The 15318-nt window shown below is 39.2% G+C and overlaps 1 protein-coding gene across 2 annotated transcripts in view; it reads left to right on the top strand.

Moving 5' to 3' along the window:
- Nucleotides 1–15318, top strand: part of slc15a4 (solute carrier family 15 member 4) — a 25371-nt gene extending 10053 nt beyond the window's left edge. For both annotated transcript variants that reach the window (XM_088299683.1, XM_088299682.1), the window contains exons 7-9: nt 2199–2357; nt 3848–4006; nt 12931–15318. In XM_088299683.1, the coding sequence (XP_088155809.1) occupies nt 2199–2357; nt 3848–4006; nt 12931–13082 (470 nt within the window). In that variant the 3' untranslated portion in view covers nt 13083–15318. The remainder of the gene's footprint in view (nt 1–2198; nt 2358–3847; nt 4007–12930) is intronic.

Below are 15318 nucleotides of genomic sequence, written 5' to 3'. Positions count from 1 at the left end.
GGTGGAACTACCTACTATAAAATAATGCATAACTGCAAATGTTTGGAATATGGCATCATATTTTTATGTATGAGCTTTATAAAGTTAGACTAAATTATATTGTTAATTTCTTTGTTATCCGTCTCAGATCAATAAATAAATCCTGTATGTGTACATCACATTCCCACTGACAGCATATAAAAATGTGTTGTTACTGGAGCAGTTAAGGCATTGCACTGGTTTGCCCTGAATGACTGCTTCCTCGCCATAGAGTCGTTTTTGTTTGTAGAATGGGAATTATTTGACAATGGAAGTTCAGCATTTTGCAGGGAAGCGACTGCATTGATACAACCAGTTGAAAATTCATGAGAGAGACAAGCCAGAAAAAGACACATTTCTGAATAACTGTATAAGATGTCAAATTAATTGCTTAAAATTGTTTATGTGTGAAGTAGCCGTGTGTCTTTGTTCTATAGTTTGTATGAAATTGGGTGGTAAGACTTATAGTTGAGGGAGACTATTTTAGTTCTTTTCCATCAGTGATGTTATATGTTTATGATATATACGTGATTTATCTAAGTTTGATATTTTCTTTTCAGAGGACATTGGCATTCCTAGACAGAAATATGTTCTAACATATTCAGTTATGGTGTTGAAAGACCATTCCGGTATCTGCTTTTATCACCCCACTTCTTGGGGGAAAGTAAAGCCCTTTCACAGCGAAATAAATTCTAAATATTGAAGCAAGCAATTTCTTGGAATGGCGCGAAAGGTTTTTATGACGGAGCAGTGGTGTGGACATCGGTCACAGAACAGTGAGTTTACACGCTAGCTGCGTGGCTGGATTCAGTTGGTTTGGACAAGGTGATGACGTGGACAATAATGTCCTCTACACTTTCCATCCGCTCATATTCAATACTACTCTCCCTCACTTTGGCCGTGGGTGAACTGGAGCCTATCCCAGCTGACTTTGGCCAGGCTGAGTAGACCATGAACTAGTTGACAGCAGATTGCAGTGCATATATAGAAAGCAATCAGTAACTCATTTGTATGTACAAGTAAGAGCATTAACATGCATTTTGGAATGCAGGAGGAAGCTGAAGAAAACTCACACAAGCACAGGAACACTTGTATATCATATCAAAAAAATGATTGAATGTGTTGCCTTCAATTGCACACATTAATTCCTGGGAGTTGACTCACACTCTTTAGTCATCAGCCTGGCCTCCTTTAATCCTAAAAGGTTATACATGGGGCATATGCAAATAATCTCAAAGGAATAGGCTGAAATCATGTTGTCCTACACGAAACAAATGAGAATTTTTGCAGATATAATCTCGTCTTTATCAGAGAATATCTGTCCCGCAATTGGCTGACTACCAGTTTAGGATGTATACTGCCTCTTGCCTAAAGTCAGCTCTGTTGGTCTCCAGCACACTTGCAACCCTTGCGAAAATAAGAGAGGGGATACAGTCTCACATTAAATGTCCATCCTACAACTCTCTCATAACGAAACTGGTGCAGTGCAATTTCATGGGGTTTACTGTTAGGCATGACGAGCAAAGTTAGAGCTCCTATGCTGTATAAGAGGCCGTCTCAAATATGCTGGCCTGCAGAGAACGATTGATTTGTCGTTTGATTTTTGTTTGTGCAGAAACTGAGGCAGGCTGTAGAAAGCAGAGCTGGAATTACTTGTGTAATATTTTTTTGTTCATTATGCTTTCAAGTTTGTGTTCTAATGCGTTTCTTATGGAGCTCAATTGCCTTTTGATGTCCAGGATGAGGGATCAAGTCGAGCTGTGTGGGTTTTGAAGAGTGGTTAAGCAGGGTTGTGTGCATGGACTGAGATGAACAGCTGGTATTATTACATGGTCAGATTACAAAACTACAACTGCTCTCCAAGTGGAGTATTAAGTGTAGTTATGATGAGGCTGCCTTTGGCCGTTATCTGCAATTACTGGAGCTGCTGCTTGCACGATAATAGCCACCAATTAAAGTTAAGAATGAATTAGTGCTCGATAGTTTACTTAAGAGTAGCTTTTTTCAGACAGGAGTTATAATAGCAGTCACAATACAGACGCATGCCAATGTGATCTTAATGAAATGGTTGGAAATAATCAAAAATCGCTTAATCACTAAATTGGCCACAAGTCTAGAAGTGTAGGTGCTTTTTACTGTCGCATTTGCTGTCAATTTTCCTGTTTTTGTCTGCCCATCAGGTATACTGGAAACAAAACGCCTGGAGATCATCAAAGCAAATGGTCCCATTGACCAAGTGCTCGGCAACGTCGTATACTATGCAGCAGATTTACCCATTTGGTGGCAAGTGCCTCAATATGTGCTGATAGGCATCAGTGAAATATTTGCCAGCATTGCAGGTACTGAATTTAGCGCTGTTGTCTAGCCTTAATTTTAGATTCATATAATTAAATGGTAACTACCAGTCTGATTTATGTAAGTACAACGTAGCCTTTTAACAGACCATTTATTTTTTTTTACGTAAGCAGAATGATAAAAACAGATAGCCTAAGATTAAAGTTTTAAGAGCCATAAAATACATTTATATGAGTAAGACAGACATTTGGTTGCATATTTTCCATGCTCAGACCAAGCGAATCAATCCAGAATTGTTTAAACAATATAAAATGAATTTAACCTTTGTATGGGTGAGTAAATGCCATTTTCTTTTTCAGAATATACAAAATGGCTTCATAGCCTTTTGAAAAAGCGATATTTAGAAGCTTAAATCTGCCTAACCCCAAGATGCCTGGTCGAGTACAGAAACTGTCTCAGCATCATGACCAGGACACTCTCGTAAAAGAGATTCTTAATATCAATGATTTTTTTTTCCCTCACTTAAAAAAATGAAATCAAATTATAGGAGGAAATAGGGTATTTTAGATGTTAAACACTGGATGAGATTTTGTATCTGAAATAAAAGAATCATGAAACAAAGAGAGAATTTGGAATTCGAAACGCAGATATAGTCACACTCAAAATATGTGCAACTTCATTTCAAGGAATACAGTGAAGTGCAAATAATTTAATTGAATACAACAGCATTCCATGTAGCATTTAGAAATACCTTTAACCAGAAACACAAGTTTGTTTTTATTATATACACATGTTTTTTTATTCCTTGTCTCAAAAGATTACATTGTTTTGTTGCAAAAACTTAGCTCATACTGTATTAAGTTTGTGAGTATTTTTTTCTTTTGTTGTCTTCTGCAAAGTGCATTCGCTAGTGAGTTCCAAACAAAAGGTTATCCTTTAGAATACAAATGTATCTTTGAAAACACCTGGAAAGGTTTGCAATGCTCTAATACCGACCACCATTTTTGTAGCCCCGATACCAGAACATAGGTATCTATCTGTGAGGGAGCTGTCCTTAAAGTCTGAAAAAGCAAACATATTCAACCCCGTTCTGTAATCTCCCCAGACAGATGTAGCTATCGGGCTTTATTTGAAAAATCACATGAGGTGCCATGAAATTATCAACGTCAGCTAGCAGGCAGACAGGTCTGGTGTTGCAAAATAACAGCCCTCCCACTCCATGCTTTCCATCTGTCTCTGCAAATTGTGTGATTTCTCTCACAGAAATGTGGTTGTCTCTCCCTGACTATAGCATAGCATAGCAGATTGACAACCAACTAGAAAAAGCTACAAGATTGATGGCAGGGACTCCTATGCCGCTTGACCATTACATTGAAAGCCACAAAATGTCAAAGTGATGTGCTAATCATGCGGCCAAGTTGTGTATTCTATTTTGCATCAGTTGCTTCAAGACACATTTATTCTGAAGCTGCCAGCTAAGCAACCTCCTGTTTTCATTTAAACTAATGCAATAAATGTGTTGTGTTTTCTGCAGGACTGGAGTTTGCCTACTCTGCTGCACCCAAGTCTATGCAGAGTGCCATCATGGGGCTCTTCTTCTTTTTCTCTGGGATAGGCTCCTTTGTGGGCTCGGGTTTGTTGGCCATCGTGTCTCTGAAGGAGATTGGATGGATGTCATCTCACAAAGATTTTGGTAAGAAAATATGACATTTTAGGGTGACGCCTTACTGCAGCTCTCAAAATTGTTTGCTGTACTTTGGTTCTTATTTATCCACCGTACATGGGATGGTCAAAATATTTGAACTACCATAGTTCTTAGTACGTTAATGGGTGTAAATTGAAACCACAATCATGAAAATCAGTGTAAATGTACTAACCTCATATTTCTAGTTCAGACCTATGCCAATTAAGTAATTAGAGCTAACACTGTCTCGACAAAGACACTATGTTTGCCTTATGCGACCCCTTTGAAACGACAGAATCATGGAAGGCCTGCACAATGTGATTTTTGTAGTTAAACTGCATCATCACCGCCACTCCAGCTGACCAATCTTGATACACAAACTGCAGTACTTAGCATGTCATGAGTGTGGACTGGGTGGTATCAATTTAGATTGCTGAAACGGATTTTACCAGGACAGCACTCAATAGTGTTCATAGATTGTGGTGTTTTAAATCCACTCAAGGGGTTTGTAAATTAGTAGTCTAAAGAGTCGCAAAACACTCTGTGCATTCTTGTTATTTAAAGGACACTTTTCCCTCATAATCTGTGTCGTAGTATGAATAATGAGGTGTTGGCAGTAGATTGATTAGTTCTTATTGGCAGAAGGTTGCCGACCCAGATCGCATTCCTATGAGCTGGTGGTAAAGATGTAAATAACATACCTGCAAAACCATAATAGCTCATTAATACAGTGCGCCTCAAGAATGAGTGTGATTTTGATTATGTCAGCTCTGCAAGGTGGGTTACACGCTTCATAAATCCATCAGTTTCTCATCTTAGCTTCATTTAAGGGGCAGTTTAAGTTGAGCCGGATTGTCTGAAAGACTTCTTTTGTTTTTCAAACACACGTCATTTGAATGGTGAGCTCAAGAAATGGAATAAAAACATCCTCCTGGCCACTGATTAAAAAAAACCCCTGATGACACAAAGCTTAGGTATTAAGTACAGTCAGAAATTTAACAGTTTTGTGGCTGTTTTTCACAGTTAGTTTAAATGTTAGCGTATTGAGTCCTCTTTGCTTTCTAGGTGGAAAAGATTCAGCTCATTTTCATGGCTTCAGGCATAATGGTGTTCAGTAAACAGCTTCCTGGGTGAACTGTTCAGAGTTTTACTGAGCCACACTGGCCTGAAGATAGATGAGGAGCATTAATCACAGGCCGGGGGTCTGATTACACCTCCCTGCTCGACTTTAGGAAAGCTGTCCCTTGAGCATTAACATGGAGATGGAACTGGTAGTCCGGCATCTCACGACTTGATGCTGTCACTCTTGTCTCCACCTGCTCATCCTGGAAAAGTCAGCATTTAAAAGTTCCAGTCTCAAAAGCTGAAAGTCCCTGTTTGAAGTTGTTGTCAGGCATGTTTACAAAAAAAAAACAGATACTTAGGATTTGTGGATTTTGATAACGTGTGTTTAAATTTGACCATTACTTAAGTAAGAACATTCTTCTTAGACACATGTTGACACAGCATACCAGGCAAAGGGTTTGCATAGCAAGAAGGTGGAAATGTTGGTGAGGTTAAACCTTCAAAGTACGTTATTTTAACTGAATATATTATACAGATTCTGGAAAAATGTCTTCAGAAAACTTCTTTCTAGCTGTGTTCAACAATTTTAGTCTTTTAAATAGGGAATCTAATTTTACCAAGTTAACAAAAAAGTATTATTATTATTATTATATTCTGTAGGGAGCAGTATTTACCCCACTCCTGCACGCACATTGCTGCCACTTATGCAATATTCAATCAAGAGCTGTATCAAAAAGTCTCACATTACAAAGATCATAATTATTTTGTACATATTATTATATTATTATTAGTGCTGTCAAGTGATGTATTTTTTTAACTAATTAATCACAGAAATTCTATTATTAATCGTGATTAAAACTACTATTTTTTGCAAAGCTTATAACAGATATTTACTTTAATAATATCTTGGAAATGATGCAAAATCCTAAATATGAAGTATATTGAATTCAAAGACTGTTCTAATAGCTTTCTTGGATTTTTCAATACGATCTAAACTGAGACATTTTTACAGGGATTTTTCTTAGAAACATTTCTCAAAACTGCCCACAAGCGCCACACTCCAGCAGTGTTGGTTTGCAAGGCCCAGTGGTAACTTAAACACAGTGTTTTGTTCTGAGATGTGCTCAAGACAGCTAATATGGCACAATATTTGCAAAGTATGCAAATTATTTTTTTAAGCAAATCAAACTGAGTTAAAATTTGTTGGATTAATCACCTGAGTTAATGCTTTAATTTTGACAGCCCTAATTATTATCAATCCATCCATTATTTGAGCCGCTTCTTCTTACAAGGGTCACTAGCGTGACGGAGCCTATCCCAGATATCTTCGGGCAGGAGGTGGGGTACACGCTGGACTGCTCGCCAGCCAATCACAGGGCACACAAAGATCAACAATCAATTCATGTTGTTCAATCAACCAACTTTGAATGTTTCTGGAATTTGGGAGTAAACCGGAGTACCCGGTTGAAACTCACGCAGGCACGTGGAGAACATGCAAACTCCACACAGGAAGGCCGGGGCCAGAATTGACACTGCTTCCGAATCAGCCCCTGTTTTTTGTCCAGCACATTGAGTTTTCATAATAATGATAATGGTAATAATAATAAAATTAATATGTAATGTAGAAAAATATTTAGCAGTATTTGAAGATGAACGGTTAGGTCCGGTAACAAGTGGAATTTTTATCTGAAATATAGATTATAAATTACAACGCATAGAAAATTACATGCGGCACGGTGGATGACTGGTTAGCACGATGCCCTCGCAGTGAGAGACAGCATCGGGCGTGGGTTCAATCCTGGCTCCGGTCATCCTGTGTGTAGTTTGCATGTTCTCCCCGTTCTTGCGTGGGTTTCCTCCGGGTACTCCGGTTTCCTCCCACATTCCAAAAACATGCATGGCAGGCCGATTGGACACTGTAAATTGCCCCTAGGTATGAGTGTGAGCGCGGATGGTTGTTTGTCTCTGTGTGCCCTGCAATTGGCTGGCAACCAATTCAGGGTGTCCCCCGCCTACTGCCCGAAGATAGCTGGGATAGGCTCCAGCAACCCCCCGCGACCCTAGTGAGGAGAAGCGGTATAGATTATGGATGGATGGATGGTAAATTAAATATTGTGCAAGTTTTTTTTAGGTCTAATTTAAAAACAAAAATGAAAATGTTTCAAAACCCTGATGAGCTAGAAAAAAGTAAAGACTTAAGGCCATTTGTTTAAATCGGTATCATAATTAATTTTAGGGACATATAGAGCCATCTCTGATTAAAAATCGTTGTTGACCAGTGTAATGTTTACTTTTGATTGACAATATGAGAAAGGTATTCATTCAACAATATCATACTGAAATTTGTGCTGGTATATTTTTGACTCACGTAACTGAGGTATAATTATTAAAAATCTAAAATATTAGACATTGCGCTCAGATGCATTTCTTTATTACCACTGTACGACATCAATCTGACCTTGTAACATTATTAAATTACTTCTTCTCTGAAAGTCAGTCAAAACCGGACATCATTATCGTAAATGCAAAATGTTTTTTTTTTTCAATCACTGCCACTTTTAAAACTTCCTATTTACATGAAAACAAGGCCTGATCTCCTCATCCCATCAAACATTGTTTCCTCGTTTGCTTTAGATATCGTAGGTCGTAGAGTAACTCCCTAAGTTTCTCCAGTACAATGATTTTATTACTTTCACAAGCAGTCCGTTCAGCTCCACCTTTAACTCTTCTCACAAGCATGTCCTTCAGATAAGAAGTGTTACTTTTTTGAAATACTGTTTTCTGCATTTAATTTGATATTCTTTTTACGGCTAAATGTAGGTCAAATTGAGCTTTTTTTCGGAGTCATTCTTGTCCCATGATGACAAATGGTCTTTCGTTTGACCCGTGTTCAAGCTGTCAATCTAATATCGGATGTCCAAGACTTTTTAAGACGTCCAAAGTAAGATGACATTCACACATCCCACTGAAGAAGTTTTTGGGTCACATTGAGTGAAATGTCAGCGTTTTAATGGAGGCCTTTTATATCACAATAGTTGAACTTAACTGTGAGCTATGTTATAAATGTAACTTGAAGTACAAATGGACATCTTGTAAGGGCTACAAAGGTAGTTTGCAGCACAGGTTAGACGGCCAAACTGTGAACGGTTTCGACCATGTGAAACGCATCAATTTTATTAGCAAGTGAAGGGCTACTGAAAATTACTATTTATAGTTGAAAGAAACCATTGATTTCACCTCAAATTTTCTTGAATGTGTTCACACATTTAAATGTTGACTCATGACATTTCTGTGTTTAGATCAATTGATCCATCTTTTAAATTGACCTATTTCGTCTGGGTTCCGTGGTTTTGTGCACTGTCCAACATAGTCATGCATGCGCCCTGTGTAAAATCCTACTACCCCTACTTTTAAAAAGCTCTGTCAGATATAATGTGTGGGCTTTATTCTGGTTTTAACCAGAAAGCCCTTTCGAAAGGTTGGCCATGTTTGCGAAATCACTCGGCTGTGGGCCCTTTTGGGGTCAGAGTCTGGAAATGGAAATTCCAAACTACTATACTTGGATAAAAGTTGGATTGGATATTTCAAACCTTTCGCGAAGAGATTAAAATACCCTCAATGGTGATTTGTTTTGCAGTTTATAGTTGTAAATCGTGGCCCATTGTCATGTTTCAACAATTTACGCAACAGGTCCCAATTCGGTCTTAGTATATACCACTACAGATGTTTTGCTCTTCTTTACTTGATTCTGTAAAACTTTTAGAATCTACATGAGTTGGTCAATTAAGACTGCAGAAGTGTGAGTGACTTTATAACCTCTTAAATTAGTTTATTGGATGATAATCCAAGCGTTTTAACAGCAAATGTATCCCTCATTTTGCTCCATCTGTCAACCACATTGATTTCTGCTTTGAGTTTATGCAGCTTTTTGGTATTTTAGTCTACCTTTCCCCCTCCATAGTGGACGGCCGGGCCTGCCCCCATGCTCAGCACGAAAAGGTAACATGGATCCCACTTCCAATGGGATCACCACCTGTGGGAGGATCCAAAGGGGTCAGGTGCCCTGTGAGGTGAGCGGCGGCAAAAGGCAGGGACGTTGGCGGTCTGATCCCTGGCTACAGAAACTAGCTCTTGGAGGTCAAGAGCTCGAGCTGGTGTTAAATTTGCCTGGGAATTTGCACCGCCAGTCTACATGTGTTTTGTGGACTTGGAGAAGGCGTTCAACTGTCTCATTTTGGGAGTTTTGTGGGTGTTGCTTCGGGAGTATAGAATACTGTAACCATTGATACGGGCTGTACGGTCCCTGTATCACCTATGTCAGTGTTTTGTCCGGATTGCCCGCAGTGAGTCAGATTTGTTAGCAGTACAGGTAGAAATCCACCAAGACTGCCCTTTGCCACCTATTCTATTGTAAAAAGTTATGAAACAACATATGAGAACATTAACATGTTTCCCCCCCCTCCTTGGGAAAGGGATGAGATCCTGTCACAAGTGATGGCATTCCAAGTATCTTGGGGTCTAGACCACATGTGAGGGGAGGATGGAGTGTGAGATCGAGCATGGTGCAGCAACTGCTGTGATGCGGACCTTCTATCGGTCTGTCGTGATGAAGAGGGAGCCGAACCAAAAGGCAAAGCACTTTATTTACCGGTCGATCTACGTTCCGAACCTCACCTATTTTCACGACATGTGGGACTGAAAGAACAGGATCGAGGATACAAGCAGCCAAAATGAGTCTCCTCGGCAGGGTTTCCGGACTCTCCCCTAGAGATGGGGTGAGTAGCTCGGTAATCCGAGAAGAGCTCAAGAGTCGAGCCGTTGCTCCTCCACGTTGAAAGGAGCCAGATGAGTTGGCTTGGGCACCTGATTAGGAGGGGTGATGTGTTCCAGGCATGTTTCACCGGCAGGAGGCCTGAGGATGACCTAGGACACACTGGAAAGACAACATATTCAGGCGGTCCTTGGAACGCCTGGGGATCCCTCCGGAAGTGTTGGAAGATGTGGCTGAGGAGAGGAAAATCTAGGCCTTGTCGTTGAAGCTGCTGCCTGCGTGATCTGACCCCCGATAAGTAATAGATAATGGATGGATGGATGCATGGTCCACCTGTCACAGTCTAAACATCTGAGCAGATAATGACGGAATAAATATGACCTGTGACAGATTTTTGTTTTCTCCTTTTGTGTTTTGTGAATGCTGTGGCACATCACAGTCATTCACCAGCGCTCTTCAAAGATCAAATGGTTGTCGATTTATGCTGTTGGAGGCGCATCAGCACAACCAGTTGTGTATGCTGCATCTTGTCATCCCAGTTTTCCTTTCTTCCAATGACTAATGATCAACAAGGGTGTGCACATAACAGCAAGACTAGTAAGGTAACCTTGTGCAAGCACATTTTGAAGTTGTGACGCTCTACTGTGATCAACTGATCATGCAATGCATGATGATCTCGTTTGAAACGAGTTAATCCTGTACTTTGATCTGCAGTATGAGACGGTGTTCTCATGTACAAGAATATGTAGATTTTTGTTAGGACAGAATCTCTTATGACTTCATTCCACCGATGTGGGGAATTGAATATGGTGGTATGCCTGCTGCGTGAAAAAACATGAAGGATGATGGGGGTGTATAGGGCTTGTTGGTGAATGGCCAAATCGATTGGCTGGTCCTTGCCCAACACATTTCCATGCCAATAGCAGTCTTACTATGAATATCCTGCAAATTAAGATACTGGTATATTACTACAATTTTTTAACATCCAGATAATGGATGTCAAGTCTGTATACAGTTGGGGCTGGACTCATACATCAAATCCGCTATGGCTGTTCAGGACAGAATCCATTCAAATGGTTTACACATTAATTGTACTTTTTCTGAAAAACACATAATAAAAATAGTCCAAAAATATGAACCATCCATTTTGATCACAATAGTAAATTAAGTGCACTTTTATATTGCTTTATCTACACTATGTTATCGAGAGCGCTTTGCCAAGGCTCAACTATACTTTACTGGAACGATATCGAGTGTACATAGGTGCTAATGGCAACGCAATATCAATCTATAGTTTATGATATCTTAACCTCCAAGATCATCAGCCGTACACTGTCGAAAGGCAGAAACAAGGATTTTCTTCCAACCAACCACTCATTCATCCATTTTCTCAAGTGCTTATCCTTATCATTATCAATTTAAAATCCATCTACCTGACGTACAGACTACTAGCTAGTACTAAGCTAATGCGTGAAGCTAAGACTGATGTCTCCGGCGTGCACGTGGCCAATCAGCATGAAGCCAACAATGGAGTAAGAAAGACCAAAGGGTTGATGAATTGTCTGTCTGGGAGTCATTGATGGAATTTAATATAATTCTTGACAGCTGGCTAAATATTCCCATAAACACGCAAATGCTTCTGTGTGTTGTTCCTGAATGGAGCGGTATCGCACGGCGCACATGCACTTATCCCTCATACATATATCACACATATATGTGAGATAAGTGGGTGCGTGTGTGTCTTTTGAGATCAGCTACTTATAAAATAAACTCTATCCTATCTAGTAGTTGTTTTGCTTCGGAGTTTGAGAATCCTAAACCATTTCATTTCAATAATGTAGTGGCTAAAAGGTCATTTTCACTTCCTCTTTACATGAATTAGCGTCATGATGGCAAATAGGCAGAAGTTGCACCCGTATGCAACCACCATCAAGCTTCAGTCTCTTCCATCAACTTTATTTGCAGTGACAGCTCCACTTGGAGAAACTAATAGGAGCTATTTGAGGAAGACATCACCCCATTTACACGACAGAAGAAATATATTGTATGTACAGTAACTACTCACAGGAGACAATGTGCATTAAGCACAGCCTGTTACACAAACTAAATGTTTGTTCTTGAATATGCGCCTTTCAAGTAGTCTGTCTAAGCCATTTACAATCCCATGGACGCCTAAAACGACAGTTGAGGACAGCAACGTTGTTTTTTTGTTTTGTTTTGTTTTTCCCCCTTCCTTGGGAAAGCCCAGAAAAGAAAGGTGACTAGATTATCTTGGATGTGTAAACAAGGCTAAACCCCTCAGTGTCACTTTACCTGACAACAGCATTGTAAGGACAAACAACACATCAGGACTGTGGTTGGCTGTGATTTAGGTCGTGAAGTGCCCTGTCTGAACACTAATGCGTTTTAACAAACATCAAATTTTGGAATCCATAATTGTTTGGTTATCAAAAACGGTTTCTTGGGCTATATTTACTCTGCTGGTTAAAGTGACCAACTAGAAATTGGTACCGATTATTTTCTTGGAGTGATTATTTAACCATATTCATCCCATGTAATATATTATTTCCAGCTTTATTTATACGTTCACTGTTTTGATGTAAGCCTGTTTGTTTTTTTTAAATGCAACTGAGTTTGGGAATTGGAATCAGTGTGTTTTTCATGGTTTCCCATTCCCAGGAGAAAACAAGTACTTCCTTTTAATAGGTATCAAAGACACCCACATTGATCTGTTTGTTCAGATTTTTCAGTTATGACTTTGTTGTTATATTTCTGAAGTGGGAGATCAACTGTATTTGTTTTTGAAACGCGAGTTGAAAAGTACGCCAGCCTGCCGAATGGTACCTCCTGACAGTCGTGTGCTGACATTCTCGCTACAAGACGCAATGTTATCTGTCAAAAAGTCATTCACCATGTCTGCAAAGTGTTCTTTTACAGCATGCAGCGTAAGAACATGCCAAGGCGGCCTCTTTTGTTCTTCACAATTTACCTGTGTCATTTTGTCAGTCATCCACTGTGTGAAAAAGCATCACCTCCCTGAACTTTCATCAGATGTGAAGAACAAAGACTATCTTGTTTTCTCTCTCCGTCTCTTTAGGAAACATCAATGACTGCTCACTGCACTACTACTTCTTTCTCCTGGCCGGGATTCAGGGCGTCACTCTTCTCATCTTCCTTATCGTTACTTTTAAATATGACAAGCAGAGGGGCCGAGCAGGAAGCCAAAGGCAAAGACACATCTCGTCCTGACCCTGACACACATGGCCTGTATCGCTCACATCCTACCTGCCTGTTTCCAGTCAAATCATGAGTCATTTGAATATGCACTTAATAGTTAAATCCTTAACTCATTTACTGCCATTGACGGCTAAAGACGTCAAAGATTCTTTCTTTTTTTTTTTTTTTTAACTCAACTGGTCGTGAATGAGTTAAGTTCTGCGCTCACTCGAATGAAGAAGTGCTTCTTATCTTAGGTTTTAGGGGGTTTATTTTGCTTTAAAAAAATGCTTTTAAAAGACTGCTTCGCTGGAAAGGCTCGACTGCAAAATGTTGAGCTATTGCAGGAGTTACATCGCGTCTACTCCTATTTGTTTACTCTGTTGCCTTCATTTGCACTAGACTGAAATGGTGCCAGAAGATTAGTTTAAAAAGTCTGCACACCCCTGTTCCAATGCAGGCCTTTGTAATGTTACAAAAAATGAATTCAATCATTTATAAATGATTAGATTGCCCTGTAACCTGTATATCTGAATCTCCCCGAGAGGTGAAGTAAAAATGAATATAAAGCGGTTTCCCAAATGTGGGCGCATCCTCTTGTAACGAGGCATGTAGCTGCTTTCAGAATGAACCAATCACATTCAAAATCATGTGAAAAGCTCACACCTGTCGTCATTCAAAGTGTCCTTGGTTAACCTCCGGAACAATTTGAGATGTTCTAGTCGTCTGTTCCTGACATATTAGTTGTAACTGACACTTAGTAAAGTGTGACATGCTTCCCCAGCATCGAATAGATATATCTCGTTCAAAGCTATCAGATAAGGGAGGGAAAAAGGTACGGAAGAATTTCCAAGGCAAAGACTATATGGCACACAAGTGCCAAGAGGCTGACCGTATATGTTAGTACATTTTACAACAATCTCCCATCTTCAGATGTCTGGACTAGGCCAGAGCAAGACGGAAGCCTCATCTTGCACTAAAGAAAAAGAGAGGATAGTCGTGGCAGCATTTTGCTTTAGGGTTGATTTTCATTAGTTAGAACATTAAGCCTTAAGGTGGAAGGAATTATGAGCAGTTCAAAATGTCAGTCAATCTTCACTTTGGCTGAAAAGCAAAAAAAGAAAAACCATAGTAATGAAATGCCGAGATCGTCCTAACTTTATTTGAGGTGAATGAGAGGAACTATTAATGGTGGAAGGTGTTGTGCTGACTCCTATTTAATGAGTTTGAATGTGATTGGTTAATTCTGATCACAGCCTCACACCCAGCAATAAGAGGGTGTGCACATATGCGCAACTTTTTTTTTTTTTTTATTCCTTTGAGTTGTACAGGTTGTAGTTTACCTTAACGGTGGAAGAAGTGTTGAAATGATTTATCTCAGTATATTACAAAATCCTTGCTTTTTATATCAAGTGTGTGCTCTCAAAATATTTTTATTTTTAGTCGATTTAGCAGTGCAGTATTTTTCTAACCACTTGTCACTCCTGATCTTGGTGTGAAGCATCAGTATTTTGTCAAATCTTTAAAATTATTTATAGATACAAATTATGTGTTAAATGTGCCATTTCTTGAACACACCTAATCTTTAGGAGGGCTGTTGGAAAGTGTTGACAGCATGCTGAAACGGTAAAGTGCAAATTCTGTCAGGAGAAACTTATAAATGTTAACATTAAGATTTTTGTTTGAGACATTGACTGTGTTTCTATGGTTTAGGATTTCATTTTTATATTTTATTTTCAATCCACTGGATATACTCCGAGAACGCCATTTGAAGCCTAAATAATTAGTGTTTTTATTTTGGCGGGCAAAACTGCAATAGTCATGGTCAGTTAGATAGACTGTTGGAAATGCATGATGAAACTGGACTATACTATCAATGGCCTCAAGCTGCAGTCACAGGCAAATTACGTCACTGTATTGGAAAGATGGGTGGCAAATGCCGATCTTACAAATGTATCCACAGGCAGAGAGTGTTTTTACTGTATATATGTTTTTTATTTAAAGGACTGCTCGCCACCTTTTTCGTGTTAGTCTCGGAAGGAGATCTGCTGCTTTTATCACACTTCCATTTCAAATTTTGCCAAACTGTCTCTCAAATTAAAAACCAATGGATTAAGGAAGAGTGTTTACCGTCATGCATTTAAAAATGCATTTAAGAGAAATTATATCAGCGTTTACATTGTGGCACTAATGTGTTACATTTTTAAAATTATGTTGGCCTTTAGGATCACTTTTGTTTGTATTTGATCAATTAAACAAATACAAATAA

The sequence above is a fragment of the Idiotropiscis lumnitzeri genome, chromosome 1, assembly GCF_059441095.1.
Source record: "Idiotropiscis lumnitzeri isolate Australia: NSW breed Sydney's pygmy pipehorse chromosome 1, RoL_Ilum_1.0, whole genome shotgun sequence".
Lineage (NCBI taxonomy): Eukaryota > Metazoa > Chordata > Actinopteri > Syngnathiformes > Syngnathidae > Idiotropiscis > Idiotropiscis lumnitzeri.
Note: the sequence above shows the minus strand (reverse complement) of the source record. Positions and strands in the feature narration are given on the sequence as shown.